Source organism: Passer montanus, unplaced genomic scaffold (genome assembly GCF_014805655.1).
Source record: "Passer montanus isolate IOZ18808 unplaced genomic scaffold, ASM1480565v1 scaffold277, whole genome shotgun sequence".
NCBI classification, from domain to species: domain Eukaryota; kingdom Metazoa; phylum Chordata; class Aves; order Passeriformes; family Passeridae; genus Passer; species Passer montanus.
Genome location: NW_024367450.1, coordinates 31,430 through 57,370, shown reverse-complemented (window position 1 = coordinate 57,370; position 25,941 = coordinate 31,430). Strand labels below are relative to the sequence as shown.

Sequence of the window (25,941 nt, the reverse complement as noted above, 5' to 3'; positions counted from 1 at the left end):
CCCGCCGGCCCGCCGGCCCGGCGGCCCGCCCCCCGCCGCCGCGCTCCCGCGGAGGCTCAGCTCCTGCGCGGCGCGGATGAGCGCGGCCAGCTCCGCGTTGGGCCGCAGGCCGCGCTCCGGGGCCGTCTCCCGGCAGCGCGGGCACGGGAAGCTGTCCCGGGAGCTCCGCCAGCAGCGCTCGATGCAGCCGCGGCAGAAGTTGTGGCCGCAGTGGATGGACACGGGGTCCTGGAAGAGGCCGAGGCACAGCGGGCACGAGGCCGAGGCGAGGAGGGTCCCGGCGGGGCCGCGCTGCGCCATGGCCGGGCTCGGGCCGGGCCGGGACCGGGCCTGGAACGGGACAGGGCCGGGTCAGCTCCCCGGGGCGGCGGATGAAAGGCGGAGAGAGAGCGGCGGCCGCGCTGAGAGACCAGCGGGGCGGGGCGCGGGGTGGTGTGGAACCGGGTTTAAACCGGGCTTGGTACTGGGTCTAATACCGGGTCTAATACCGGGTTTGGCACTGGGTCCAATACCGGGCTTGGTACTGGGTCTAATACCGGGTTTAAAACCGGGCTTGGTACTGGGTCTAATACCGGGTTTAATACCGGGTTTGGCACTGGGTCCAATACCGGGCTTGGTACTGGGTCTAATACTGGGCTTGGCACCGGCTTTAATACCGGGCTTGGTACTGGGTTTGGCACCAGGTCTAATACAGGGCTTGCCACCGGTTTTTTTGGCACCGGGTCTAACACCGGGTTTAATACCGGGTTTGGCACCGGGTCTAACACCGGGTTTGGCACGGGGTCTAACACTGGGTTTAATACCGGGCTTGGCACCGGGTTTCATACCGGACTTAGTACCGGGTCTAATACCGAGTTTAATACCGGGTCTGACACGGGGTCTAAAACTGGGTTTAATACCGGGTCTATCACCGGGTCTAATACTGAGTTTAACACTAGGTCTAACACCGGGTCTAATACTGGGTCTAATACTGAGTTTAACACCGGGCTTGGCACCGGGTCTAACACCGGGTCTAACACCGGGTCTAATACGGGATCTAACACCAGGTCTAACACCAGGTCTAACACCGGGTCTAATACCGGGTCTAACACCGGGTCTAATACGGGATCTAACACCAGGTCTAACACCGGCTCTAACCCCGGCTCTAACACCGGCTCTAACACCGGGTCTAATACCGGGCTTGGCACCGGGTTTAATACCAAATTTGGCACTAGGTTTAATACCGGGCTTGGTACTGGGTTTGGCACCGGGTCTAGTACCGGGCTTGGCACCGGGTCTAACACCGGGTTTGACACAAAATAAACCCATAAATAAAAAAATAAATAAACCCATGAATAAACACCGGGCTTGGCACAGGGTCTAGAACGGGGCTTGGCACAGGGTCTAGTACCGGGTTTAACACCGGCTCTAACACCGGCTCTAACACCGGGTCTAATACCGGGTCTAACCCCGGGTCTAACACCGAGTTTAACACCGCACTGCCGCCTCCCGAGCCGGACAGACACAGAGGATCCCCCTCCCCACCTCGGGCTGGGCGCAGATGAAGCGGAAATTAAAAATTCCTTCATCACTCACCGGCTGGGCTGGAATCCACCCGCAGCTCCTTTTTCCCTCCTCCCTGCAGCTCCTTTTTCCCTCCTTTCTGCCCCAAAAATCACCCCGGGCGAGCGCGAGCCTCCCCTCGCGGTCAGAACCAGGAACCAGCGCGGTTCCGCTGCTTTCCGTCGATTTATTTTGCATTTATTCATTAATAAATTTAATTTACACGCGTGTTTAATTTATTTATTCGCTCCCAGTTCATTCATTGAAGGGGGGACGGAGCTTGGAGGAATTTTTGGCTCATCCCTTGCTGCTGATTCCGCCTCCCGATCCTTCAGCATTCCTAAATTCCCGCCTCCAACACCCCCACCCGTCCGTGCAGCTTTATTCAAAAACACTTTTATTGTTCCTTTCACTTCTCCTTTTACACAGGAAATCGCTTCTCTCACGGCTGGGGCCTGAGCCGCCGACCACAAACCTTCCTATTTTTAATTTTTAATTTTCATTTTTTTTAACCAAGAGCCCCAGCGTGACTCCGGAGCCGTCAGAACTCGATAAAGTGATTTTTTTTTTTTTTTTTTTTTTTTTTTTTTTTTTGAGGAAATCGGTCAAAAACTCACTCGCCGTTAATTCTCTGCCGGAGTTTTTTGGGGGGTTTCGGGGTTTTCCGGTGCTCGGAACACTCAGAGTGAAACCTGGGGGGCGGCTTCGTGCTCAAAACACCTTTTTTTTTCTTTTTTTTTTTTCTTTTTTTTTTCCTTTTTTTTCCTTTTTTTTTTCTTTTTTTTGGTTAATCTGGGGCTAAGGTCGATTCCTCGGAGGGTGAGACTCGCGCAGAGCTGGGGCGGATCGGGATCCCCTTTCCAAACGATTTTCCTCCCTGATTATCCGGGTTTAATCAGGCGAATTCTCCCCGGCCCCGGGCTCCAGGGGGAGCGGGGGGCTCGGGTTCCAGGGGAAAAAAAACTCAATCAAAATGCGTTAAAATCTAAATTTAAATTTTTTGAAATCCAAGGATAGGCGTGGGAGCTTCCAGCCCTTTTTGCGCGGAGCTGGGACCATCAGAGCCCGCGGAAATCCTTTGGCGATCAGCGGAAATTTGGGGATTTTTCCCCATTTCCACGAGGTGGGAGCGGGCGGAGCAGCCCCTGCTCCTCGCCGGGCTGCGCACCCCAGGAATCCGGCTCGGACCCAGGTTTTGGACCCAACCAGGAGGATTTTGCCCGCTCTCCATCCTCATCCTCGCGCGGGCAGGACGGGCGGCGGCGGCTCCGGGCGCTCCATGGACGCGCTCGGGGACTCGGGGCGCTGCCCCATCTGCCGGGAATTCTTCCGCGACCCCGTGTCCATCCACTGCGGCCACCACTTCTGCCGGCCGTGCATCGAGCGCCGCTGGGAGTGGCCCACGGCCCGCTTCGCCTGCCCGCGCTGCCGGGACGCGGCGCCGGCGCGGAGCCTCCGCCCCAGCCCGGAGCTGGCGCGGCTGCTGGAGCTCGCCCGGCGGCTGAGCCGCGGGGAAGCGCTGGGAGACGCCGAGGAGGAGGATGAGGAAGGGTGCCAGAAGCACCGGGAGCCGCTGGAGGCTTTCTGCGAGGAGGACGGGGCGCTGCTGTGCGCGATCTGCCGCGAGTCGCGGGCGCACCGGGCGCACGCGGTGCTGCCGCTGCCCGAGGCCGTGCGGGAGCGCAAGGTGACCATTTCCCGAATATTCCACCAGGGAAAAGGCTGCTCCGGCTGGAAATGCCCCCCCCCGCGGCCCCCAGAGCCTTTCAGGGGGCAGGGAAAGCTCGGGGGCTTCGTTCTCCGCCGAGCAGGGAAGGGTCTTCATCCTCATCATCCTCCTCCGTGCCGCGGAACTCCAGCTCCAATCCCCAAATCAGCAGCCGGGAAGGGTCAGGGTCTTCATCCTCATCCTCCTCCTCCTCCCTGCCGCGGAATTCCAGCTCCAATCCCCAAATCAGCAGCCGGGAGGGGTCGGGGTCTTCATCCTCATCATCCTCCTCCGTGCCGCGGAATTCCAGCTCCAATCCCCAAATCAGCAGCCGGGAAGGGTCAGGGTCTTCATCCTCCTCTTCCTCATCCTCCTCCCTGCCGCGGAATTCCAGCTCCAATCCCCAAATCAGCAGCCGGGAGGGGTCGGGGTCTTCATCCTCCTCTTCCTCATCCTCCTCCCTGCCGCGGAATTCCAGCTCCAATCCCCAAATCAGCAGCCGGGAAGGGTCAGGGTCTTCATCCTCATCCTCCTCCTCACCCTCCTCCTCACCCTCCCTGCCGTGGAACCAGCGCTCCAATCCCTCAATCAGCAGCCGGGAGGGGTCGGGGTCTTCATCCTCCTCATCCTCCTCATCCTCCTCCTCCTCCCTGCCGTGGAACTCCAGCTCCCCAGCGGACACTGCCAGTCCCTAAATCAGCAGAAATGCGATAAAAAAGAGAGCCGGGATGGTTTTTTTCCGGAGCGGGAGGAGAAACGGAGCTGCCCGCGCTCCACCGCCCTGCCCGGGGCGAGGTTTTGATTTTCCCCATCTCGGGAAAAATCGGAATTTTTATTTTTTTCCCCTCCCTCAGGAGCAAATCCAGGCCGGGCTGCGAGCCCTGAAGGACGGCAGGGACAAACTCCTGGAGCTCCGCGAGGCCGAGACGAGGAGGGGCTGCGAGTGTTTGGTAAATCCGAGCGGACTCAGAGGGGACGGGCGGGGGTCTCTCCCCAGGGAGGGTCTCTGAGCCCCCCTCCCCGCAGGAGAGGACCGAGGCGGAGCGGCAGCGGATCCTGGCGCAGTTCCAGGAGCTGCGCCTCTCCCTGGAGGAGCTCTGCCGGCACCTCCTGGCCCGCCTGGGGCGCCTGGAGAGCGGCGTGGGGCGGGCGCAGGAGGAGAGCCTGGCCGGGCTGAGCCGGGACATCTCCCGGCTGGAGAGCCGCGCCCGGGAGCTGGAGGAGAGGTGCCAGCAGCCGGCCAGGACCTTCCTGCAGGTGCCAAGGGACAGCCGGCAGGGGTTTGGGGCAGCCCGGGGCGGTGGGATGGAGGAACCGGGGGGTCTGGGGGTCCCTCCAGCCCAAAGCACCCCCAGCCCGGCGGTGGGATGGAGGAACCGGGGGTCTGGGGGTCCCCCCAGCCCAAAGCACCCCCCGCCCGGCGGTGGGGTGGAGGAACCGGGGGCTCCGGGGGTCCCTCCAGCCCAAAGCACCCCCAGCCCGGGGTGGTGGGATGGAGGAACCGGGGGCTCCGGGGGTCCCTCCAGCCCAAAGCACCCCCAGCCCGGCGCCGCGGGGGCTTTGGGGATGGGGAATCTCTCCAGGGAGGTTCTGAGGAATTCACCGAGTCCCTCCTGTCCCCCGCAGGACATCGGCAGCGCCTTGCGCAGGTACGGGCGCGCCTTCCCGAGCTGCCCCCGCCGCCTTTGGCCTCCTCAGAAACCGAAACATTTGGGGTTGAGGCCGAGCCCGCCCAGGGAATTCTTCGGGATCCTCAAATTCTTCATCCCGTCCTCCCCCAGCCTCGCGGAGGAAAACGTCCAGGTGCCCCCGTCGCCTCTGCTGGAGATGGAGGAGAAAATTCGTCACTTCAGGGAGGAAAATATTCTCCTGGGGGAGACGCTGAGGGGCGTCCAAGGTATTGGGGCAGGCTGGGCGGCGAGGGGTTATTTCATTTTATTTTATTTTATTTTATTTTATTTTATTTTATTTTATTTTATTTTATTTTATTAATTTTATTATTTTATTATTTTATTATTTTATTGTATACTTTAAAATTTAATTTATTATATGTTTATTGTATGATTATTATGCATGCGTGCAGCCATAAGTTATATTTACTTAGAGCATGCGCTGTGTCTTATTTTATTATTTTATTATTTTATTATTTTATTATTTATTTTATTATTTTATTATTTTATTATTTTATCATTTTATCATTTTATTATTTTATTATTTTAACTGCTTTTAATTTTTGAGTGCAATCCCGTTTTTTCACACCCATTCCCACTTTCCCCTGCATTTTATATCATTCCATGTCTCCTTTTTCCCCTTTTTTCAGACATCCTGGCCTTCGAGCTGCCGGAGAAAAGTGAGCGCTGGGATGGGGGAAAATGATGGGAAATTGGGAAAAATGATGGGAAATTGGGAGAAAATGATCGGAAATCGATTGGAAATGGGGGAAATGATGGGAAATTGGGGGGAAAATATTGGAAATGGGGGGAAATGATGGGAAATGAGGAGAAAATTATGGGAAATTGGGAGAACATGATGGGAAATGGGGGGGAAATGATGGGAAATCTGTTGGAAATGGGGGGAAACAATGGGAAATGAGAGGGAAACAATGGGAAATGGGGAAAACGATGGGAAATGAGGAGAAAATTATGGAAAATGATGGGAAAATGATGGGAAATGGGGGGAAATGATGGGAAATTGGGAGAACGTGATTGGAAATGGGGTGAAAATTATGGGAAATGGGGGGAAATGATGGGAAATAGGGGGAAAAATTATTGGAAATGGGGTGAAAATTATGGAAAATGGGGGAAACCATGGGAGAGGGGTGGGAAACTATGGGAAAGGGGTGGGAAACTGTGGGAAATCAGCTGGAAATGGGGGGAAACGATGGGAAATGGGGGCAAGAGCCCCCAGGGGGGAGCCGGGTGTTCCTCCCCATCCCGCGGGACGGGGTGAGGACGCCCGGCATTCCCTCTGGGCCCGCCCCGGCGCAGTGGCCGTGACGCTGGACCCCAGCACGGCCCACCCCCAGCTGCTGGTGGCCCCCGACGGCAGCAGCGTCAGCTGGGAACGAGCCCGGAACCTTCCGGAGCCCGAGGCGGAGCCCGGCGCCGAGCCCTCGGTGCTGGGCCTCGAGGCCGTCACGGCCGGGCGGCGCTGCTGGGACGCGCGCGTGTCCCCCGAGGGGTCCTGGGCGCTGGGGGTGGCCAGGGAGCCCCCCGGGAGGGAGCTGTGGTCGGTGGGGCTGTGCCGGGGCCGCCTCTGGGCTCTGTCCCCCCGCGAGCGCGCCCCGCTTTCGGCCGGCCGCGCTCCCGGCGCGGTGCGGGTGGCGCTGGACTACGAGAGCGGCCGCGTGGCCTTCTTCGACGCCGAGCGCAGGAGCCTCATCTTCGCCTTCGCCGCCGCCTCCTTCGGCGGGCAGGGGGTGCGGCCGTGGTTCCTGGTGTGGGGAGAGGGCTCCCGCATCGCGCTGTGCCCCTGAGCTCCCCAAATCCCAGAACCCCGAGTTTGCGTCGCCATTCCCGGCGCCATCCGCGCCTCTCCCCGCTCCCAGCCGCGCTGAGCGTCGCTGTCCCCCCAAATCTGGCGGGTCCCGCCCCGTCCTGCACCACCCCAACCCCGTTCCTCTCCGCTCCCCCTGGATGAAGTAAAAAACCCCAAATTTGCGCGTTTTAGCTCCTCCTCCGCCTGGCGTTTGCTGCTGGGTGCCGGGATCGGGCTGGAATTTTAATTAAATCCTGGTGGTTCTGGCCCAGGGAACGTCCCTGCCCCGCGTCCCTGGAAGGAGGAAACCACACCTTTTAAGATTATTATTATTTATTATTTTTATTGATTATAAATCACAGAAGCCACAGACACCGCGGGGAACTTTTTCAGAGACTGAAACTTTGCAAAGCACGTCCAGAGCTCCTCACACCTTGAGCTGCCAATAATTCTTGTTTTTTCCTGTTCCTTGTGACAAATATAAACGCACTCGCTCGGTTTTTAACTTGTTACCTTCCCACGAGAACATTTAGAAATTTCCCTGTTTTTCTTAGCTTTATGTCCACTTTCTGAGGTTTTTCACACTTTCGAAATCCCTTTACCTTTTTATATCCCTATAATACTCACTCCGTTTATCTTCCCACGAGAAGGTTTAGAGATTTCCCATTTTTCTCAGCTTAATTTGCCAATTTGACCCAATTTGGGCAGGATTTAACCTAATTTGGGCAGAATTAATCCAAATTTGGGCACAATCCGACTCAATTTGGGGAGAATTCGAGATAATTTGGGCAGGATTTGACAGAATTTGGGCAGGATTTGACCCAATTTGGGCAGGATTTGACTCAATTTGTGCAGAATCTGACGAAATTTGGGCATTTTTAGGGGTTTTAAATCCATTTTTAGGGGTTTTAAATCAATTTTTAGAGTTTTAAATCCCTTTTTTACAGCTTTAAATCAATTTTTTTAGGGTTTAAATCCCTTTTTTGGGGTTTTAAATCCCTTTTTAGGGTTTAAATTTCCTTTTTTAGGGTTTAAAATCCATTTTTAGAGTTTTAAATCCCTTTTATAGGGTTTTATATCCATTTTTCATGGTTTTTAATCCATTTTTTAGGATTTTAAACCCATTTTTAGGGTTTTAAATCCCCTTTTTAGGGTTTTAAATCCATTTTTAGAGTTTTAAATCCATTTTTTAGGGTTGTACATATTAAATAATGAAATAATAAATTATTAAGTAATAAAATACGATCTCATAAAATATGAAATAATAAAATACGAAATTACAAAACATGAAATTACAAAACACGAGGCAGGAAAGGTCGGCTGGGAAAGGCAGGGGGGGACAGAGGGCTGGGATTCAGAATTGCACCAACAAAAATGAATAAAAATGGGGCGAGAAGGGCTCAGGTGCGCTGGACGTGCCGGAGTGAGGGGGAAAATGAGGGGAAAAAGGGGAAAAAAAGAGAAAAAAGGAAAATAAAGGGACGCAAAAGGGAAGTGTTTCTGCCCGGTTTCGAACCGGGGACCTTTCGCGTGTGAGGCGAACGTGATAACCGCTACACCACAGAAACCCGAGCGCGCCCCGCGCCCGCCGCGCCTGCGGGAGGCGGGGAAGGAGGGGAAATTTGGGGGGAAAATGGGAGATTTTGGGGGGAAAGGAGAGATTTGGGGGGGAAAGGAGAGAGATTTGGGGGGGAAAATGGGAGAGATTTGGGGGTTTTGGGGGGAAAGGAGAGATTTGGGGGGGAAAGGAGAGAGATTTGGGGGGGAAATGGGAGATTTTGGGGGAAAATGAGAGAGATTTTGGGGGGAAATGAGAGATTTGGGGGGGAAATAGAGATTTGGGGGGGAAATAGAGATTTTGGGGGGGAAATAGGGATTCTGGGGGGAAAATAGAGATTTTGGGGTGAAACAGCGGGAAAAAGAGAGATTTTGGGGGGAAAAAAGAGATATTTTGGGGAAAAAACAGGGGATAAAAAAGAGAGATTTTGGGGGAAAACAGCTGCAAAAACAGCTGAAAAAAAGAGATATTTTGGGGGGAAACTGCAGAAAAATGAGAGATTTTGGGAGAAAAAAGAGAGATTTTGGGGAAAAACCGGGGGGGAAAAGAGATTTGGGGGAAAAACACCTGCACGGGACCGGGACGAGAACCGGGACCGGGACCAGAACCGGGACCGGAAATGGAACCAGAACCGGGGCCGGAACCGGGGGCGGGGAAAGCGGCCAAAGCCCCGCCCCCAGTCCTCCACACCACCGAGTCCCGCGGGCAGCCGAACCCCACCGGAAGCCGCGCGCCCCCCACTTCCGGCGTTGCCCGGCAACCGCCGCCGCTTCCCCTCACGCCGCGCCGCGGGGGCGTGGCCCGCGCCGGAAGGCGGAAGTGCCGCGGCGTTTCCCGTCTGTGGCGGAGCCGTCGCCGGGCGAGCGCGGCCGGGGGGAGGCCCGGGAGAGACGCGAGAGGCACCGGGGGAGCGCCGGGCGGGCGGCGAGAGGCTCCTGCGGCACTGTGAGAGCGCGAGGGGCCGCGGCGGCGGGGCCCGGTGCGGCCTGGCTAGCGCGGCCTAGCGAGGCCTAGCCCGGCCCGGCCCGGCGCGGGGAGGCTCCGCCGGCGCCTGGCCGGGCCCGGCGCGGGGAGAAGAGGGAGGAGGAGGAGGAGGAAGGCCATGGCGGCGCTGGGCGGCCCCGGGCCGCGGCCGGACCCGGTGGAGACGCTGCAGGAGGAGGCGATCTGCGCCATCTGCCTCGACTACTTCGCCGACCCCGTGTCCATCGGCTGCGGGCACAACTTCTGCCGCGGCTGCATCTCCCGCCTGTGGGCCCGCGGCGCCGCCCAGCCCGTCCCCGGAGCCTCCGCCCGCGGGCCCGAGCTGGACGAGGACGAGGAGGAGGAGGAGGAGGAGGAAGACGAGGACGAGCTGGAGGAGGACGAGCTGGACGTGGAGCAGGAGGAGGAGGAGGAGGAGGAAGGCGAGCTGCGAGGACGAGCCGCCGAGGAGGAGGAGGAGGAGGAGGAGGAAGAGGAGGAGGAAGAGCCCGCGGCGTGGGCGGGCGGCGCGGCGCAGGGCGGCCGGCTCTACTTCGACGACGAGGACGTGATGGAGGAGGACGTGGAGGAGGAGGAAGAGGAGGAGGAGGAGGAGGAGGAAGGGCAGCGCGGCGTGTTCACGTGCCCGCAGTGCCGCAAGTCCTTCCTGCAGCGCTCCTTCCGCCCCAACCTGCAGCTGGCCAACATGGTGCAGATCATCCGGCAGCTGCACCCGCGGCCCCCGCGCAGCCCCGGCACCCCCCCCGGCCCCCGCGGCGCGCCCGGGGGGCCCCCCGAGCTCTGCGAGCGGCACCAGGAGCCGCTGAAGCTCTTCTGCGAGGTGGACGAGGCCGCCATCTGCGTGGTGTGCCGCGAGGCGCGCGCCCACCGCCACCACAGCGTGGTGCCGCTCGACGAGGTTTGGAGGGCTTTGGGGTTTTTTGGAGGGTTTGAAGGTTTTGGGGTTTTTGGAGGGTTTGGTGTTTTTGGGGGGTTTGGGGTTTTTGGAGAGTCTGGGGGTTTTTGGAGGGTTTGGAGATTTTTCGGTTTTTTTGGGAGGTTTTGGTGTTTTCAGGGGTTTTGAGGGTTTTAGGGGGGTTTGGGGTTTTTGGAGGGTTTTGGGGTTTTTGGCAGGTTTGGGGACTTCAGGATTTCTGGAGGGTTTGGGGGGTTTTGGGGGTTTTTGGAGCATTTGAGGGTTTTGGGGGTTTTTGGAGGTTTGGGGGATTTTGGGACATTTGGGGGGTTTTGGGTTTTTGAGGGGTTTTGGAGGTGTTGGGGGTTTGTGGAGGGTTTGGGGTTTTTGGAGAGTTTGGAGGTTTTTGGGGGTTTTGGGGTACGAGGGATCCAGGGGAAGCATGGGCTGGACCAGTTCAGTGACTGGGGAGGGGAAAATTTGGGGGCTTTTGGGGTTTTAGGGTTTTTTGGGGGGTTTTGGGGTTTTTTGGGGGGTTTTGGGGTATGAGGGTTCCAGGGGCAGCACTGGCAGGGTCAGTTCAGTGACTGGGGAGGGGGAAAACAGAAGGATTTGGGGTTTTTTTGGGGGGTTTTAGGACCAGGATTTGATCCCTGGGGGTTTTTGGGGTCGGGAATTGAATTTTGGGGGTTTTGGGGCTGGGAATTGATCCCTGGGGGTTTTTGGGGCCAGGATTTGATCCCTGGGGTTTTTGGGGCCGGGAATTTAATTTTGGGGTTTTTTGGGGCCGGGATTTGATCCCTGGGGGTTTTTGGGGCTGGGATTTGATCCCTGGGGGTTTTTGGGACCGGGATCCCCGTTGCTGACCCCCCTTTCCCCCCAGAACAAGCTGCAGAGCCACCTGGAGCCCCTGAGGAAGCAGCTGGAGGCGCTGCTGAAGCAGAAGTGCAGCGAGGAGGAGAAAATCTCCGTGCTCAGGGTGAGAGGGGCCCCCTATCCCCCTCACCCCAAAACCAGCCCCGCCCCGGCTCCAAAATCCCCTTTTCTCAGCCCAAAAGAGGCTCCGGGGGGGAGCTGGAGGGTAAAAACCCCCCTGAGTGCAGTGTGAGGGGGAATTTGGGGTTAAAGGGCTGGAATTTGGGGTTTAGGATCTGTAAATCTCCACTCCCAGTGGGAATTTGGGGTTAAAGGTCTGGAAATTGGGGTTTAGGGTCTGTAAATCTCCATTTCCAGTGGGAATTTGGGGTTAAAGGGCTGGAATTTGGGGTTCAGGGTGTGTAGATCTCCACTCCCAGTGGGAATTTGGGGTTAAAGGTCTGGAAATTTGGGGTTAATGATCTGGAATTTGGAGTTCAGGATCTGTAAATCTCCACTCCCAGTGGGAATTTTCTGTTCAAGGGCTGGGAATTTTTGTTCCCAGTGGGAATTTGGGGTTAAAGATCTGGAATTTGGAGTTCAGGGTGTGTAAATCACCACTTCCAGTGGGAATTTGGGGTTAAAGATCTGGAATTTGCAGTCCAGGGTCTGTTAATCTCAGCTCCCAGTGGGAATTTGGGGTTCAGGGTCTGGAATTTGCAGTCTAGGGTCTGTACCTGGCCACTTCCAGTGGGAATTTGGGGTTTAGGGTCTGTAAATCACCGCTCCCAGTGGGAATTTGGGGTTCAGGGTCTGGAATTTGCAGTCTAGGGTCTGTACCTGGCCACTTCCAGTGGGAATTTGGGGTTTAGGGTCTGTAAATCACCGCTCCCAGTGGGAATTTGGGGTTCAGGGTCTGGAATTTGGAGTCCAGGGTCTGTAAATCACCGCTCCCAGTGGGAATTTGGGGTTCAGGCTCTGGAATTTGGGGTTCAGGGTCTGGAATTTGGGGTTCAGGGTCTGTAAATCACCGCTCCCAGTGGGAATTTGGGGTTCAGGGTCTGGAATTTGGGGTTCAGGGTGTGTAAATCACCGCTCCCAGTGGGAATTTGGGGTTCAGGCTCTGGAATTGGCTGTCCCGGCTCCGTGCCCACCCTCTCCCCCCGTTCCCCCCCAGGAGCAGATGCAGGCGGAGATGCAGGAGCTGGAGGCGGATTTCGAGGTGCTGCACCGCTTCCTGGCGGGGGAGCAGGTGCTGCTGCTGCGGCAGCTGCAGGAGCGGCACGAGGCGCTGCTGGCGCGGCAGCGCCGCAACCTCGGCGCCCTGGAGGAGCGGGAAATGGGTTAGGGACCAGGAGACTGGGAGAACTGGGATTGAAGGGCGAGAGACTGGGGAGACTGGGATTGGGGGGTGGGAAAGGGAGAAACTGGGATTGGGGGGTGGGGAACTGGGGGAACTGGGATTGGGGGCCTGGGAGAGGAGGGAAACTGGGAGAGGGAGGAACTGGGACTGGGGGGAACTGGGAGAGGGAAGAACTGGGACTGGCGGGAACTGGGAGAGGGAAGAACTGGGACTGGGGGAACTGGGAGTGGGGGAACTGGGATGAGCTCTCTGGGGTTTCCCCACCCCGTTCCTGGGGAAAAGGCAGAATTGGGATTGGGGTTTTTGTGCCACGCCCTGGACTCCTCTCCCTCACCCGAACCCCAAATCCCAAATGCTAAATCCCAAATCCTCGTTAAAACTTCTCCCTTTTTGTTTCCCCTCCCTTTGGCACCTGCTGCCCTCTGCCAGGACATCAAGGGCACCTTCATCAGGTGAGGGATTTTGGGGTGCTCGGGGACACCCGGGGGAGGAGCGGGGCTGGGAAAAGACCCCTCGGATCCCAAATTTCCCCTTTTTCCCCTCGCTTTCCCAGGTGCGAGAACATCAAATTCCAGGAGCCCGAGATGGTGCCGGTGGACGTGGGGAAGAAATTCAGGAATTGTTTCCTGCAGGACGTGGTGATGAGGAAGATGGAAAAGGTCTTCAGCAAAGTGCCCCAAGGTGGGGGGGAAAGGGGGAAATTTGGGGGTAAAAGAGGGAAAATCGGGGGTTTAAAGGAGCTGGGATCGAGGGGTGAAGAGATGAAAATCTGTCGTGTGAAGGAGGGGAAATTCTGGGGTTAAAGGGGTGGGGATTTGGGGTGAAAGGCTGGGAATTGGGGGTTGGAGGGATCGGGGGTTAAAGGGGTGGGAATATGAAGAGGTGAGAATTGGGATTAAAAAGCAGGAAGTTGGGGGCTGAAGGGATGGGAATATGGGGTCGAAGGAGTGGAAATTTGAGTTTAAAGGAGTGGAAATTTGAGTTTAAGTGAGTGGAAATTTGAGTTTAAAGGAGTGGAAATTTCAGTTTAAAGGAGTGAAAATATGGGGTTGAAGGAGTGGAAATTTCAGTTTAAAGGAGTGGAAATTTCAGTTTAAAGGAGTGGAAATTTCAGTTTAAAGGAGTGAAAATATGGGGTTGAAGGAGTGGAAATTTCAGTTTAAAGGAGTGGAAATTTCAGTTTAAAGGAGTGGAAATTCGGGCTCAAAGGGCTGAAAGTCCTTGCCCCACTCCCACCGTGTACCCCAAACCCCCCTGACCGCCGTGCCCCCCGCAGCCGACGTCACCCTGGACCCCTCCACGGCGCACCCCCGCCTCAGCCTGTCCCTGGACCGGCGCAGCGTCCGTCTGTCCGAGCGGCGCCCGGAGCCCGCGGCCGGCGCGCGGCGCCCCGACGGCGACCTGTGCGTGCTGGGCGCGCCCGGCTTCAGCGCCGGCCGCCACTACTGGGAGGTGGAGGTGGGCGGGCGCCGCGGCTGGGCGGTGGGCGCCGCCCGCGAGACCCCCCGGCACCGCCCCAAAGGGGCAGGGGGAGCGGCGGCGCCGCCCAAGCGGGAGATCTGGGCGGTGGGCACCAGCGGGAAGAAGTACCAGGCGCTGACGGCCACGGAGCAGACGGCGCTGGCGCCCGGCGAGCAGCCGCGGCGCTTCGGCGTCTACCTGGACTACGAGCGCGGCCAGCTGTGCTTCTACAACGCCGAGAGCATGAGCCACATCCACACCTTCCACATCTGCTGCCGCGAGCGCGTCTTCCCCTTCTTCCGCGTGCTGGCCCGGGGCACGCGCATCGAGATCTGCACCTGACCAAAACGGGGGGAACGGCCCCAAAACGGGGGGAACGGCCCCAGAAAAGGGGCAGCTGGACTCGGGGGGGCAGCTGCGGGTGATTGGTTTGGAGGTTGGTGCTCTTCATCTTCGTCATCCTCGGGAGCAGGGCCAATGAGCCACATCCACACCTTCCACATCGCTGCCGCGAGCTGGCCGAGATCTGCACCTGACCAAAACGGGGGGAACGGCCCCAAAAAAGGGGGAGCTGGACTCGGGGGTGGCTGTGGCTGACTGGTTGGTGAGGTTGGTGCTCTTCCTCCTCGTCTTCATCTTCATCATCCTCGGGAGCAGGGCCAATGAGCCACATCCACACCTTCCACATCGCTGCCGCGAGCTGGCCGAGATCTGCACCTGACCAAAACGGGGGGAACGGCCCCAAAAAAGGGGGTGCTGGACTCGGGGGTGGCTGTGGCTGACTGGTTGGTGAGGTTGGTGCTCTTCCTCCTCGTCTTCATCTTCATCATCCTCGGGAGCAGGGCCAATGAGCCACATCCACACCTTCCACATCGCTGCCGCGAGCTGGCCGAGATCTGCACCTGACCACGGCCCCAAAAAAGGGGGGAACGGCCCCAAAAAGGGGGTGCTGGACTCGGGGGTGGCTGCAGGTGATTGGTTTGGAGGTTGCTGCTCTTCATCTTCATCATCCTCTTTGTTCCGCTCTGCCCGCGCGCCGGGAGCGGGGTCAGCTCGGGGTGGGGCAGGGTCCAGTTTGGGGCTGGTTTGGGTTGGAACGCGGTAAAATCTGCCCTTTTCGAGCCAGGTTTGGGTTGAAATGGGGCAAAATCCACCCCTTTGGAATGTTCTGGGTTAAAACAGGGCAAGATCCACCCCTTCGGAACCAGGTTTGGGTTGAATGGGGCAGAATCTGCTCCTTTGGAACCGGTTTTGGGTTGGATGGGGCAGGATCCACCCCTTTGGTGCCCATTTTGATCTAAAATGGGGCAGGATCTGCCCTTTTGGAACCGGTTTTGGGTTAAATGGGGCAGAATCTGCTCCTTTGGAATTGGTTTTGGGTTGGATGGGGCAGATTCCACCCCTTTGGTGCCCGTTTTGGGTTAAAATCTGCCCCTTTGAAGCCAGTTTTGGGTTCTGGAGGTGCCCAGTTCCAAACTGGGCCGGGTTCCCTTTCCCAGTTCAGTTCCTGGCCGCTCCCTCCCCTCCCCCCGCTGAATTTTGGGCCCTTCCCGGGAGTTTTTGGGACCAACCCCGGGGTTTGGAGCTCCCTCCTTTCCCAAAATCCGCTTTTCCCGCTTCCAGGATTTTTTGGGATTTCCCCCCCGCCCCTCCCCCGGCCGTTTTTTGGGGGAAAATCCCGGATTTTTGGATTTTTCCTCTCTGGCACTTTACGGAGCTCCCCGAGCTGGGGAATATTTATTTTTTTTCCCTTTGTTTTTTTTTTTTTTTTCCCCTCTCCCCCCTCGGGAGCTCCCCTGCCCTTCCCCCCCCCCGTTTTCCCTGGATTTTGGTGGATTTGGGAATTTCCTGTTGGCGTTTCAGAGCTCGTTCGGGATATTTTTGGCTAAAAAAAGGAGAATTAAATGAGATTTAGTTTTATGTGGATAATAAAGAATAAAGTTGTACCCCAGGCTCCGGCTCCTTGCGTCCCCAGGACGAGTTTTGGGGTGAATTACCCCAAAATCGGGGTCGGGACCCCCCCAACATCCCCAGAATCAATCCTGGGTCTTTAATCCTCGTTAATTAATTAATTTAGGGGTTTTTTGGATTTATCAATTTGGGTTTTTTAAGTAACTTTGGGTTTTATGTTTGTTTTTTTTTTTAATTAATGTAGGAGTTTTTATCAATTTAGGATTTTGGGGTTTTTTAATTAATTTAGGGGTTTTTTGGATTTATCAATTTGGGTTTTTTAAGTAACTTTGGGTTTTATGTTTGTTTTTTTTTTTAATTAATGTAGGAGTTTTTATCAATTTAGGATTTTGGGGTTTTTTATTTAGGTTTTTTTTATTTTATGGTTTTTGGGGGGGTTTTAAATTAATTTAGGGTTTGGGGGTTTTTTATTTAAGGGGTTTGGGGTTTTTTATTAATTAAGGGTTTTTTAATTAATTTAGGGTTTTGGGGTTTTTTATTTAGGGTTTTTTGGGGTTTTTTAATTAATTAAGGGTTTTTTTATTAATTTAGGGTTTTGGAATTTTTTTGTTTAATTAATTAAGGGTTTTTTTATTTAGGGTTTTTTTTATTAAGGGGTTTTTTATTAATTTAGGGGTTTGGGGTTTCTGTTAAATTAATTCAGGTTTTTTTAATTAACATTGGGGTTTTTTGGAGTTTTTAAAATAAATCGAGGGTTTTTTCAGCAGGGGGAAGGACGAGGAACCCCCCCCAACCCCCCCAGTGAGGTCAGCAGCGACTCCAGCTCCAAAAACTCCGTTTATTGCAGTTTTTCCCTCTTTCTCCTCCTCCGGGCCGGGCTCAGCGGGTGCCGATGGTCACCTGCCACACCCGCACCAGGTTGTCGGTGTAGCCGGCAAACAGGGTCTGGGGACAGGGACAGGGGTCACCGGGGGTCACTCAAGGGTCATCCAAGGGTCAGTGGTCACTCCGGGGTCACTCCGGGGTCAGGGTGGGGTCCCCAGGCCCTCTCTCCCCAAAGCCCTGTCCCCGGTGTCTGCCCCCTCTCCAGGTCAGTGTCCCTATTTGAGTGTCCCCTCTCCAGGTGTGGGTGTCACAGGTGTCTGTCCCCTCCCCAGGTGTGTCCCTTCCCCAGGTCATTATCCCCTCTCCAGGTGAGTGTCCCAGCTGAGTATCCCCTCTCCAGGTGTCCCCTCTCCAGGTGAGTGTCCCATTCTGAGTGTCCCCTCCCCAGGTGTGTCCCCTGTCCCCTCCCCAGGTCTCACCTGCCCGTGTCAGTGTCCCCAGGTGTGTCCCAGGTGTCTGTCCCCTCCCCAGGTGTGTCCCCTGTCCCCTCCCCAGGTCTCACCTGCCCGTGTCAGTGTCCCCAGGTGTGTCCCCACGTCTGTCCCCTCCCCAGGTCTCACCTGCCCGTGTCAGTGTCCCCAGGTGTGTCCCCACGTCTGTCCCCTCCCCAGGTCTCACCTGCCCGTGTCAGTGTCCCCAGGTGTGTCCCCACGTCTGTCCCCTCCCCAGGTCTCACCTGCCCGTCTGCTGACCAGGCCAGGGACGTGCACTGGGGCGGCTCCGCTTTGCTGCTGGTGCTGATCACCTCCTGCTTCAGCTCGTCCACGATGATCTTCCCCTCCAGGTCCTGGGGACAGGCAGGAGAGGGTCAGCACTCCTAACTGGATCTCACCCAAATCCCACCCAGATCCCGCCTGGATGTGGCTCCCCTCTCCAGGTGAGTGTCCCAGCTGAGTATCCCCTCTCCAGGTGTCCCCTCTCCAGGTGAGTGTCCCATTCTGAGTGTCCCCTCCCCAGGTGTGTCCCCTGTCCCCTCCCCAGGTCTCACCTGCCCGTGTCAGTGTCCCCAGGTGTGTCCCCACGTCTGTCCCCTCCCCAGGTCTCACCTGCCCGTGTCAGTGTCCCCAGGTGTGTCCCCACGTCTGTCCCCTCCCCAGGTCTCACCTGCCCGTGTCAGTGTCCCCAGGTGTGTCCCCACGTCTGTCCCCTCCCCAGGTCTCACCTGCCCGTCTGCTGACCAGGCCAGGGACGTGCACTGGGGCGGCTCCGCTTTGCTGCTGGTGCTGATCACCTCCTGCTTCAGCTCGTCCACGATGATCTTCCCCTCCAGGTCCTGGGGACAGGCAGGAGAGGGTCAGCACTGTGGCCTGGATCCTGCTCAGATCCCACCCAGATCCCGCCTGGATGTGGCCTGGATCCTGCTCAGATCCCACCCAGATCCCACCTGGATCCTGCCCGGATCTGGATCCCCCAGCCCGGGGCTGGCTCAGAAACAGCCTCTGGGTTTCCCCACGGATCGGTCGGAGGCATTGGAACGTTTCATCACAGCACGGGGGGGCCCGATCCCATTCCTGATCCTATTCCCATCCCAACCCCATTCCCAGTGCTCCCAGTATCCCCAGTTACCCAGATTTTGATGCTGGGCCCGGTGGCAGTGCACAGCCAGTAGCGGTTGGGGCTGAAGCAGAGCCCGTTCCTGTTCCCATTGCCGATACCGTTCCCGTTCCCAATCCCATTCCCAGTGCTCCCAACCCCATTCCCAGTGCTCCCAGTATCCCCAGTGCTCTCAGTTACCCATATTTTGATGCTGGGTCCTGTGGCAGCGCACAGCCAGTAGCGGTTGGGGCTGAAGCAGAGCCCGTTCCTGTTCCCGTTCTCGTTCCCATTGCCGATACCGCTCCCAATCCCAATCCCATCATTCCCAATCCCATTCCCATCATTCCCAATCCCATTCCCAGTGCTCCCAGTATCCCCAGTGCTCTCAGTTACCCAGATTTTGATGCTGGGCCCGGTGGCAGTGCACAGCCAGTAGCGGTTGGGGCTGAAGCAGAGCCCGTTCCTGTTCCCATTGCCGATACCGTTCCCGTTCCCAATCCCATTCCCAGTGCTCCCAACCCCATTCCCAGTGCTCCCAGTGCTCCCAGTTACCCAGATCTTGATGCTGGGTCCTGTGGCAGCGCACAGCCAGTAGCGGTTGGGGCTGAAGCAGAGCCCGTTCCTGTTCCCGTTCCCATTCCCATTGCTGATACCGTTCCCAATCCCGTTCCCATCATTCCCAATCCCATTCCCAGTGCTCCCAGTATCCCCAGTGCTCTCAGTTACCCATATTTTGATGCTGGGCCCCGTGGCAGCGCACAGCCAGTAGCGGTTGGGGCTGAAGCAGAGCGCGTTGATGACGTCCCCCCCGTCCAGCGTGTACAGGTGCTTGCCCTCGTTCAGGTCCCACAGCATGGCCTGCCCGTCCTGGGGACACGGGGACAGCTGGGGACACGCCCGGGGACACGCCCAGGGGACACAGGGACACGCCCAGGGGACACAGGGACACCCCCACTCCTGTTCCCATTGCCGATACCGTTCCCGTTCCCAATCCCATTCCCAGTGCTCCCAACCCCATTCCCAGTGCTCCCAGTGCTCCCAGTTACCCAGATCTTGATGCTGGGTCCTGTGGCAGCGCACAGCCAGTAGCGGTTGGGGCTGAAGCAGAGCCCGTTCCTGTTCCCGTTCTCGTTCCCATTGCCGATACCGCTCCCAATCCCAATCCCGTCATTCCCAATCCCATTCCCATCATTCCCAATCCCATTCCCAGTGCTCCCAGTATCCCCAGTGCTCTCAGTTACCCATATTTTGATGCTGGGTCCTGTGGCAGCGCACAGCCAGTAGCGGTTGGGGCTGAAGCAGAGCCCGTTCCTGTTCCCGTTCCCATTCCCATTGCTGATACCGTTCCCAACCCCGTTCCCATCATTCCCAATCCCATTCCCAGTGCTCCCAGTATCCCCAGTGCTCTCAGTTACCCATATTTTGATGCTGGGTCCTGTGGCAGCGCACAGCCAGTAGCGGTTGGGGCTGAAGCAGAGCGCGTTGATGACGTCCCCCCCGTCCAGCGTGTACAGGTGCTTGCCCTCGTTCAGGTCCCACAGCATGGCCTGCCCGTCCTGGGGACACGCCAAGGGGACACGGGGACACCCCCAGGGGACACAGGGACACCCCCTCGTTCAGGTCCCACAGCATGGCCTGCCCGTCCTGGGGACAGCACACGGCTGGGGACACGCCCGGGGACATGGGGACACCCCCAGGGGACACAGGGACACGCCCAGGGGACACAGGGACACCCCCAGGACAGGACACCAGACACCCCCCAGGGGACAGCTGGGGACACACCTGGGGACACAGCCAGGGGACACCAGGACACCCCCAGGGGACACAGGGACACACCCAGGGGACACATGGTCCAGGACACCCCCAGAGGACACGGGGACAGCTCGGGACACGCCCGGGAAACAGGGACACCCCTGAGGGGACACAGAGTCCAGGACACCCCCAGGCGACACCTCAGGACACCCCTAGGGGACATGGGCATGGCTCAGGACACCCCCAGGGGACACATGGTGCAGGACACCCCCAGGAAAGGACACCAGGACACCCCCAGGGGACATCAGGACACCCCTAAGGAGGACAAAGTCCAGGAGGGAGCACCAGGACATCCCCAGGACACCCCCAGGGGAGCAAAGTCCCCCCCAGCTGTCCCAAGGTATCCCCAGGTTTCCCCCAGCTATCCCAGGCTCTCCCCAGCTGTCCCCAGGCTGTCCCCCGGTGTCCCCAGCTGTCCCCAGGCTGTCCCCCGGTGTCCCCAGCTATCCCAGGCTGTCCCCAGCTATCCCAGGCTCTCCCCAGCTGTCCCCAGCTGTCCCCACCCTGTCCCCAGGCTGTCCCCAGCGCACCTTGCCGCCCGAGGCGCAGAGCGAGCCGTCAGGTGACACGGTGACGGTGTTCAGGTACCCCGTGTGCCCGATGTGGTTCGTCTTCAGCTTGCAGTTGGCCAGGTTCCACACCTGGGGGGACACGGGGGGTCAGATTGGGGGGCAGGGGGCACATTTGGGGTCCCAGGGGCACGTTTGGGGTCCCAGGGTCAGATTTGGGTCTGGGGTCACCTTGACCAGCTTGTCCCAGCCGCAGATTTTGGGTCACAGGGGGCAGATTTGGGGGTCCCGGGGTCACAGCCCCCCCGGGGTCAGATTTTGGGGTAGATTTGGGGTCCTGGGGTCAGATTTGGGTCTGGGGTCACCTTGACCAGCTTGTCCCAGCCGCAGGACACGATGATGGGGTTGCTGCTGTTGGGGGAGAAGCGAACGCACGAAACCCACTCGGAGTGGCTCTCGTCCTGTGGGGACACAACGGGGACACCATGGGGACAATGGGGACACACGAAACCCACTCGGAGTGGCTCTCGTCCTGTGGGGACACAACGGGGACAATGGGGGGACACACAGGGGGAGCACAGCCAGACCCCCCCAGGGCTTCCCCAGTTCATGAGACCGACCCAAAAACCCAAAGGGAATGACCCCAAACCCCCCAAGATCAGCCCCAAACCCCCAGAACTCACCCCAAACCCAACAGTAATGACCCCAAACTCCCCAGAACTGACCCCAAACCCCCCAGAAATGCCCCCAAATCCCCCAGAACAGACCCCAAACCCTCTGTGACTGCCCCCAAACCCCCCGAAGTGCCCCCAAACCCAAGGGGAACGCCCCCCAAGCCCCGGGCTGACCTGCACGGTGTACTTGCAGACCCCCAGCGTGTTCCAGAGCTTGATGGTCTTGTCGCGCGAGCCCAAACCCCCCAGAAGTGCCCCCAAAGCCCCCGAAGTGCCCCCAAACCCAAGGGGAACGCCCCCCAAGCCCCGGGCTGACCTGCACGGTGTACTTGCAGACCCCCAGCGTGTTCCAGAGCTTGATGGTCTTGTCGCGCGAGCCCGACACGATCTGGCGGTTGTCGGAGGAGAAGGCCACGCTCAGCACGTCCTTGGTGTGCCCCACGAAGCGCCGCGTCGTCGTGCCCCTGGGGGAGGCAGGAGGCCAGGATTGGGGTGAAACCGGCAGGAATTGGGAAAAAAACCCGGGGGAAAAGGGGTAAAGTGGGAAAAAACCCCGGGGATTGGGGTGAAACCGGCAGGAATTGGGAAAAGAACCCCGGCGATGGGGGGAAACGGGCAGGAATTGGGGAAAAACCCCGGGGGAATAGGGGTAAAGTGCGAAAAAACCCCGGGGATTGGGGTGAAACCGGCAGGAATTGGGAAAAAACCCGGAGGAATAGGGGTAAAGTGGGAAAAAACCCCGGGGGAATAGGGGTAAAGTGGGAAAAAACCTGGGGAAATACGGGTAAAGTGGGAAAAAACCCCGGGGATTGGGGGTAAATAACCCTAAACCGGGAAAAATATGCAGGAATTGGGGATAAATAGCCATGAACTGTGAAAATTCCCAGGAGAAATAATAATAAAGTGGGAAAAAACCCCGGGGATTGGGGGGAAATGGGCAGGAATTGGGCAAAAACTGCGGGGGAGAGGGATAAAGTGGGAAAAAACACGAGGGAATAGGGGTAAAATGGGATAAAAACCCAGGGATTGGAGGAAAATGGGCAGGATTTGGGAAAAAACCACGGGGATTGGGGGGGAAACGGGCAAGATTTGGGAAAAAACCCGGGGGAACAGGGGTAAAGTGGGAAAAAACCTGGAGAAATACAGGTAAAATGGGAAAAAAACCCACGGATTGGGAAGAAATAGTCACAAACTGGGAAAAACCCTGGGGAATAGGAGTAAAGCGGGAAAAAAACCAAAGAAAATAGCTATAAAGTGAGAGAAATGCCCAGAGAAATAGGCATAAAGCGGGAAAAAACCCGGGGATTGAGGAAAAATATTGATAAACTGGGAAAAACACACAGGAATTGGGGTGAAATAGCCAGAAACTGGGAAAATACCCAAACCCCAGCCCTGCACACCCCAAACCCCAGCTCTGCACACCCCAAACCCAGCCCTGCAGACCCCAAACCCCAGCCCTGCAGACCCCAAACCCAGCCCTGCACACCCCAAACCCAGCCCTGCAGACCCCAAACCCAGCCCTGCACACCCCAAACCCAGCCCGAGCCCGGGCTCTCCCCTCATCATTGCAGGACTATCCTCAGACCCCGAGGGGTCAGGGAAAACACCGGTGTAATCATCGGGGGAGCCAGGGCACAGCCTGAACCCCAAAACCCCAAATTCACCCCAGCCCCCAAACCCCAAAATCCTGGGATTTACCCCAGTTCTGAGCTGTCCTGGACCCCCAAACTCTAAAATCCCCAATTAACCCAGCCCCCAAACCCCAAAACCCCAAATTCCCCCCAGCCCCAAACCCCAAACCCCCAACTTACCCCAGTTCTGAACTGCTCTGGATGCCCAGGACCCCTCAAACCTCAAAATCCTGGGATTTACCCCAGTTCTGACCTGTTCCAGCCCCCTGAAGACCTCCCAGACCCCAAAACCCCGGGATTTACCTCAATTCCGGGATGATTTCAGCTCTCCCAGCCCATGAAGCCCCCCCAAAGCCCCCCAGGACCCCCCAGGACTGACGTGGGGAGGTCCCAGAGGCGCAGCGTGCCGTCCCAGGAGCCCAAACTGCCCCAAAACCCCGGGGTTTACCCCAATCCTGACCTTTCCCAGCTCCCCAAGACCCCAAAATCTCAGGGTTTACCCCAATCCTGACCTGTCCCAGCCCCCAAATCCCCCCCAGGACCCCCCGAAGCCCCCCAGGACTGACGTGGTGAGGTCCCAGAGGCGCAGCGTGCCGTCCCAGGAGCCCGAGAGCGCGAACTGCCCGTCCGAGGAGATGACCACGTCGCTGACGAAGTGCGAGTGGCCGCGCAGCGCGCGCTGCGGGATGCCGTAGTTGGTCTCGTCACGCGTCAGCTTCCACATGATGATCGTCTTGTCTGGGGAGGGGGCGCAAAGGGGGGGTCAGGCCGGGACCCCTGGGACCCCCGGGACACCCCTGGGACCCCCGGGACACCCCCGGGACCACCAGGACCCCTGGGACACTCCTGGGACCCCCTGCCCAATGGGGTCACCCAAGGGACAACCGGGACCCCTGGGACCCCCCCAGGACACCCCTGGGACCCCCCAGTCCAGGGGAGTCACTCCGGGGACCCCCCTGCCCAAGGGCTGCCCCTCCTCATCCTCCTCATCCTCACTCTACCCTTCCTCATCCTCCACCTGCTCCTTCCTCCTCCTCATCCTCGCTGCTGCCCTTCCTCATTCCCACTCTGCTGCTTCCTCCTCATCCTCACTCCCAGCCCCATTTCCCTCCCTCACTCAGCCCCCAGCCCCATTTCCCCCCCTCAGAGCAGCCCCCAGCCCCATTTCCCCCCTCACTCAGCCCCCAGCCCCATTTCCCCCCCTCAGAGCAGCCCCCAGCCCCATTTCCCCCCCTCAGAGCAGCCCCCAGCCCCATTTCCCCCCCTCAGAGCAGCCCCCAGCCCCATTTCCCCCCCTCAGAGCAGCCCCCAGCCCCATTTCCCCCCCTCAGAGCAGCCCCCAGCCCCATTTCCCCCCCTCAGAGCAGCCCCCAGCCCCATTTCCCCCCCTCAGAGCAGCCCCCAGCCCCATTTCCCCCCCTCAGAGCAGCCCCCAGCCCCATTTCCCCCCCTCAGAGCAGCCCCCAGCCCCATTTCCCCCCCTCAGAGCAGCCCCCAGCCCCATTTCCCCCCCTCAGAGCAGCCCCCAGCCCCATTTCCCCCCCTCAGAGCAGCCCCCAGCCCCATTTCCCCCCCTCAGAGCAGCCCCCAGCCCCATTTCCCCCCCTCAGAGCAGCCCCCAGCCCCATTTCCCCCCCTCAGAGCAGCCCCCAGCCCCATTTCCCCCCTCACTCAGCCCCCAGCCCCGCGCACCGCGTGAGGCGGACAGGATCATGTCGGGGAACTGCGGCGTGGTGGCGATCTGGGTCACCCAGCCGTTGTGGCCCTTCAGGGTGCCGCGCAGGGTCATCTGCTCCGTCATGGCGGCGGCGGATGGCGCCGGGGCGCGGCGGGGCCGAGCGGATGGCGGCGGATGCGCGGAGGCCTCGGCGCCGAGCGCTCCGTCCCCTCAGGCCGGCGGGGCGGAAAGAGGCGGCGCCGCTTCCGGCGGAACGGGAAGTGACGTAGCGCCGTACGGCGGCATGGCGGCCGGCGCGGGCAAGATGGCGACGCCCAGTGGAGCTGTACGGAAAGGGGGGATTTGTCCCAGAAGATTCCAGAGCCCCCCAAAAGATCCCCAGAGGATCCCAAAAAGCACCTCAGTGTCCTCACAAAGGGTCTCAGTGTCCCCCAAGTGATCCCAGTGTCCCCAGTGTCCCCAGTGCCCCCAGAGGCCCGGCCCGGCCCGGCCCGGCCCGGCCCTGCCCTCGCTGACCCCGTTCCCTCCGTGCCCATTTTGGGATTCTCCTCCCCAGATCAATTTGGGAACCGGGCCCGGTTCCAGCCCGGTTAAATTTGGGATCGGGGGTCGGACCCAGCCCGGTTAAATTTAGGATTTGGGGCCGGGTTCCAGCCCAGCTGTCGCGGCTGCTCCGCGGCTCCGGGCCCCAAATCCCCGATCCCAAACCCGGGCCCCCAAATCCCCGATCCCAAACCCGGGCCCCAAATCCCTAATCCTAATCCCTGATCCCACCCCAAATCCCCGATCCCAAACCCTGATCCCACCCCAAATCCCCGATCCTAATCCCTGATCCCACCCCAAACCCGGGCCCCAAATCCCCAATCCCAATCCTTGATCCCAATCCCAAACCCGGGTCCCAAATCCCCGATCCCGATCCCCGATCCCACCCCAAACCCGGGCCCCAAATCCCTGATCCCAAACCCTGATCCCTCCCCAAATCCCCGATCCCAATCCTTGATCCCAATCCCAAACCTGGGCCCCAAATCCCCGATCCCAATCCCCGATCCCACCCCAAACCATCCCAAACCCGGGTCCCAAATCCCCAATCCCGATCCCCGATCCCACCCCAAACCCGGGCCCCAAATCCCTGATCCCAAACCCTGATCCCTCCCCAAATCCCCGATCCCAATCCCCGATCCCACCCCAAACCTGGACCCCAAATCCCTGATCCCAAATCCCTGATCCCAATCCCTGATCCCACCCCAAATCCCTGATCCCAAATCCCTGATCCCAAATCCCTGATCCCAAATCCCTGATCCCAAATCCCTGATCCCACCCCAAACCCGGCCTGGGGGAGCAGCCGGGGCCGGTGAGTCCACGGAGGCCGGGATTGGGGGATTTTGGGGGATTTTTTTGGGATTTTTGGGGGATTTTATGGGGATTTTGGGGGGGGATTTATGGGGATTTTTAGGGGATTTTT

The 25,941-nt window shown here is 58.5% G+C and overlaps 3 protein-coding genes and 1 non-coding gene across 5 annotated transcripts in view; 1 reads left to right on the top strand and 3 right to left on the bottom strand.

Moving 5' to 3' along the window:
- Positions 1-1,651, bottom strand: part of LOC120503978 (E3 ubiquitin-protein ligase TRIM39-like) — a 9,291-nt gene extending 7,640 nt beyond the window's left edge. Inside the window, exons 1-2 of the mRNA XM_039713078.1 lie at positions 1,576-1,651; positions 32-330 (exon numbers count right to left, since the gene is read on the bottom strand). Coding sequence (XP_039569012.1) covers positions 32-300 — 269 coding nt within the window. The 5' untranslated portion in view covers positions 301-330; positions 1,576-1,651. The remainder of the gene's footprint in view (positions 1-31; positions 331-1,575) is intronic.
- Positions 1,652-2,377: 726 nt separating this feature from the next.
- Positions 2,378-12,367, top strand: LOC120503982 (tyrosine-protein phosphatase non-receptor type 23-like). Its single transcript, XM_039713085.1, has 11 exons — positions 2,378-3,229; positions 4,105-4,200; positions 4,277-4,507; positions 4,877-4,899; positions 5,032-5,147; positions 5,571-5,600; positions 6,260-6,890; positions 8,966-9,230; positions 9,280-10,167; positions 11,048-11,143; positions 12,197-12,367. The coding sequence occupies exons 1-11, from the start codon at positions 2,822-2,824 to the stop codon at positions 12,365-12,367; spliced, it is 2,955 nt and encodes a 984-aa protein (XP_039569019.1). The 5' UTR covers positions 2,378-2,821.
- TRNAV-CAC lies at positions 8,223-8,295 on the bottom strand. The gene has a single exon. It is a non-coding gene; the product is annotated as a tRNA-Val (tRNA).
- Positions 12,368-16,572: 4,205 nt separating the features above from the next.
- On the bottom strand, positions 16,573-24,727 carry RACK1 (receptor for activated C kinase 1). Of its 2 annotated transcripts, XM_039713079.1 has the most exons (9): positions 24,494-24,727; positions 23,368-23,539; positions 21,487-21,634; positions 20,862-20,957; positions 20,518-20,628; positions 19,763-19,819; positions 18,902-19,124; positions 17,802-17,912; positions 16,573-16,699 (listed from the first exon to the last, which is right to left on the bottom strand). In XM_039713079.1, exons 1-9 carry the CDS (start codon positions 24,600-24,602, stop codon positions 16,593-16,595), a joined length of 1,134 nt encoding a protein of 377 aa, XP_039569013.1. In that variant the 5' UTR covers positions 24,603-24,727; the 3' UTR covers positions 16,573-16,592. The 2 variants fall into 2 exon arrangements, with proteins under 2 accessions (XP_039569013.1, XP_039569014.1); XM_039713080.1 differs by lacking the exons at positions 18,902-19,124; positions 19,763-19,819 and adding an exon at positions 19,591-19,731 and having other exon boundaries at positions 24,494-24,688.
- Between the last annotated feature and the right edge of the window lie 1,214 nt (positions 24,728-25,941).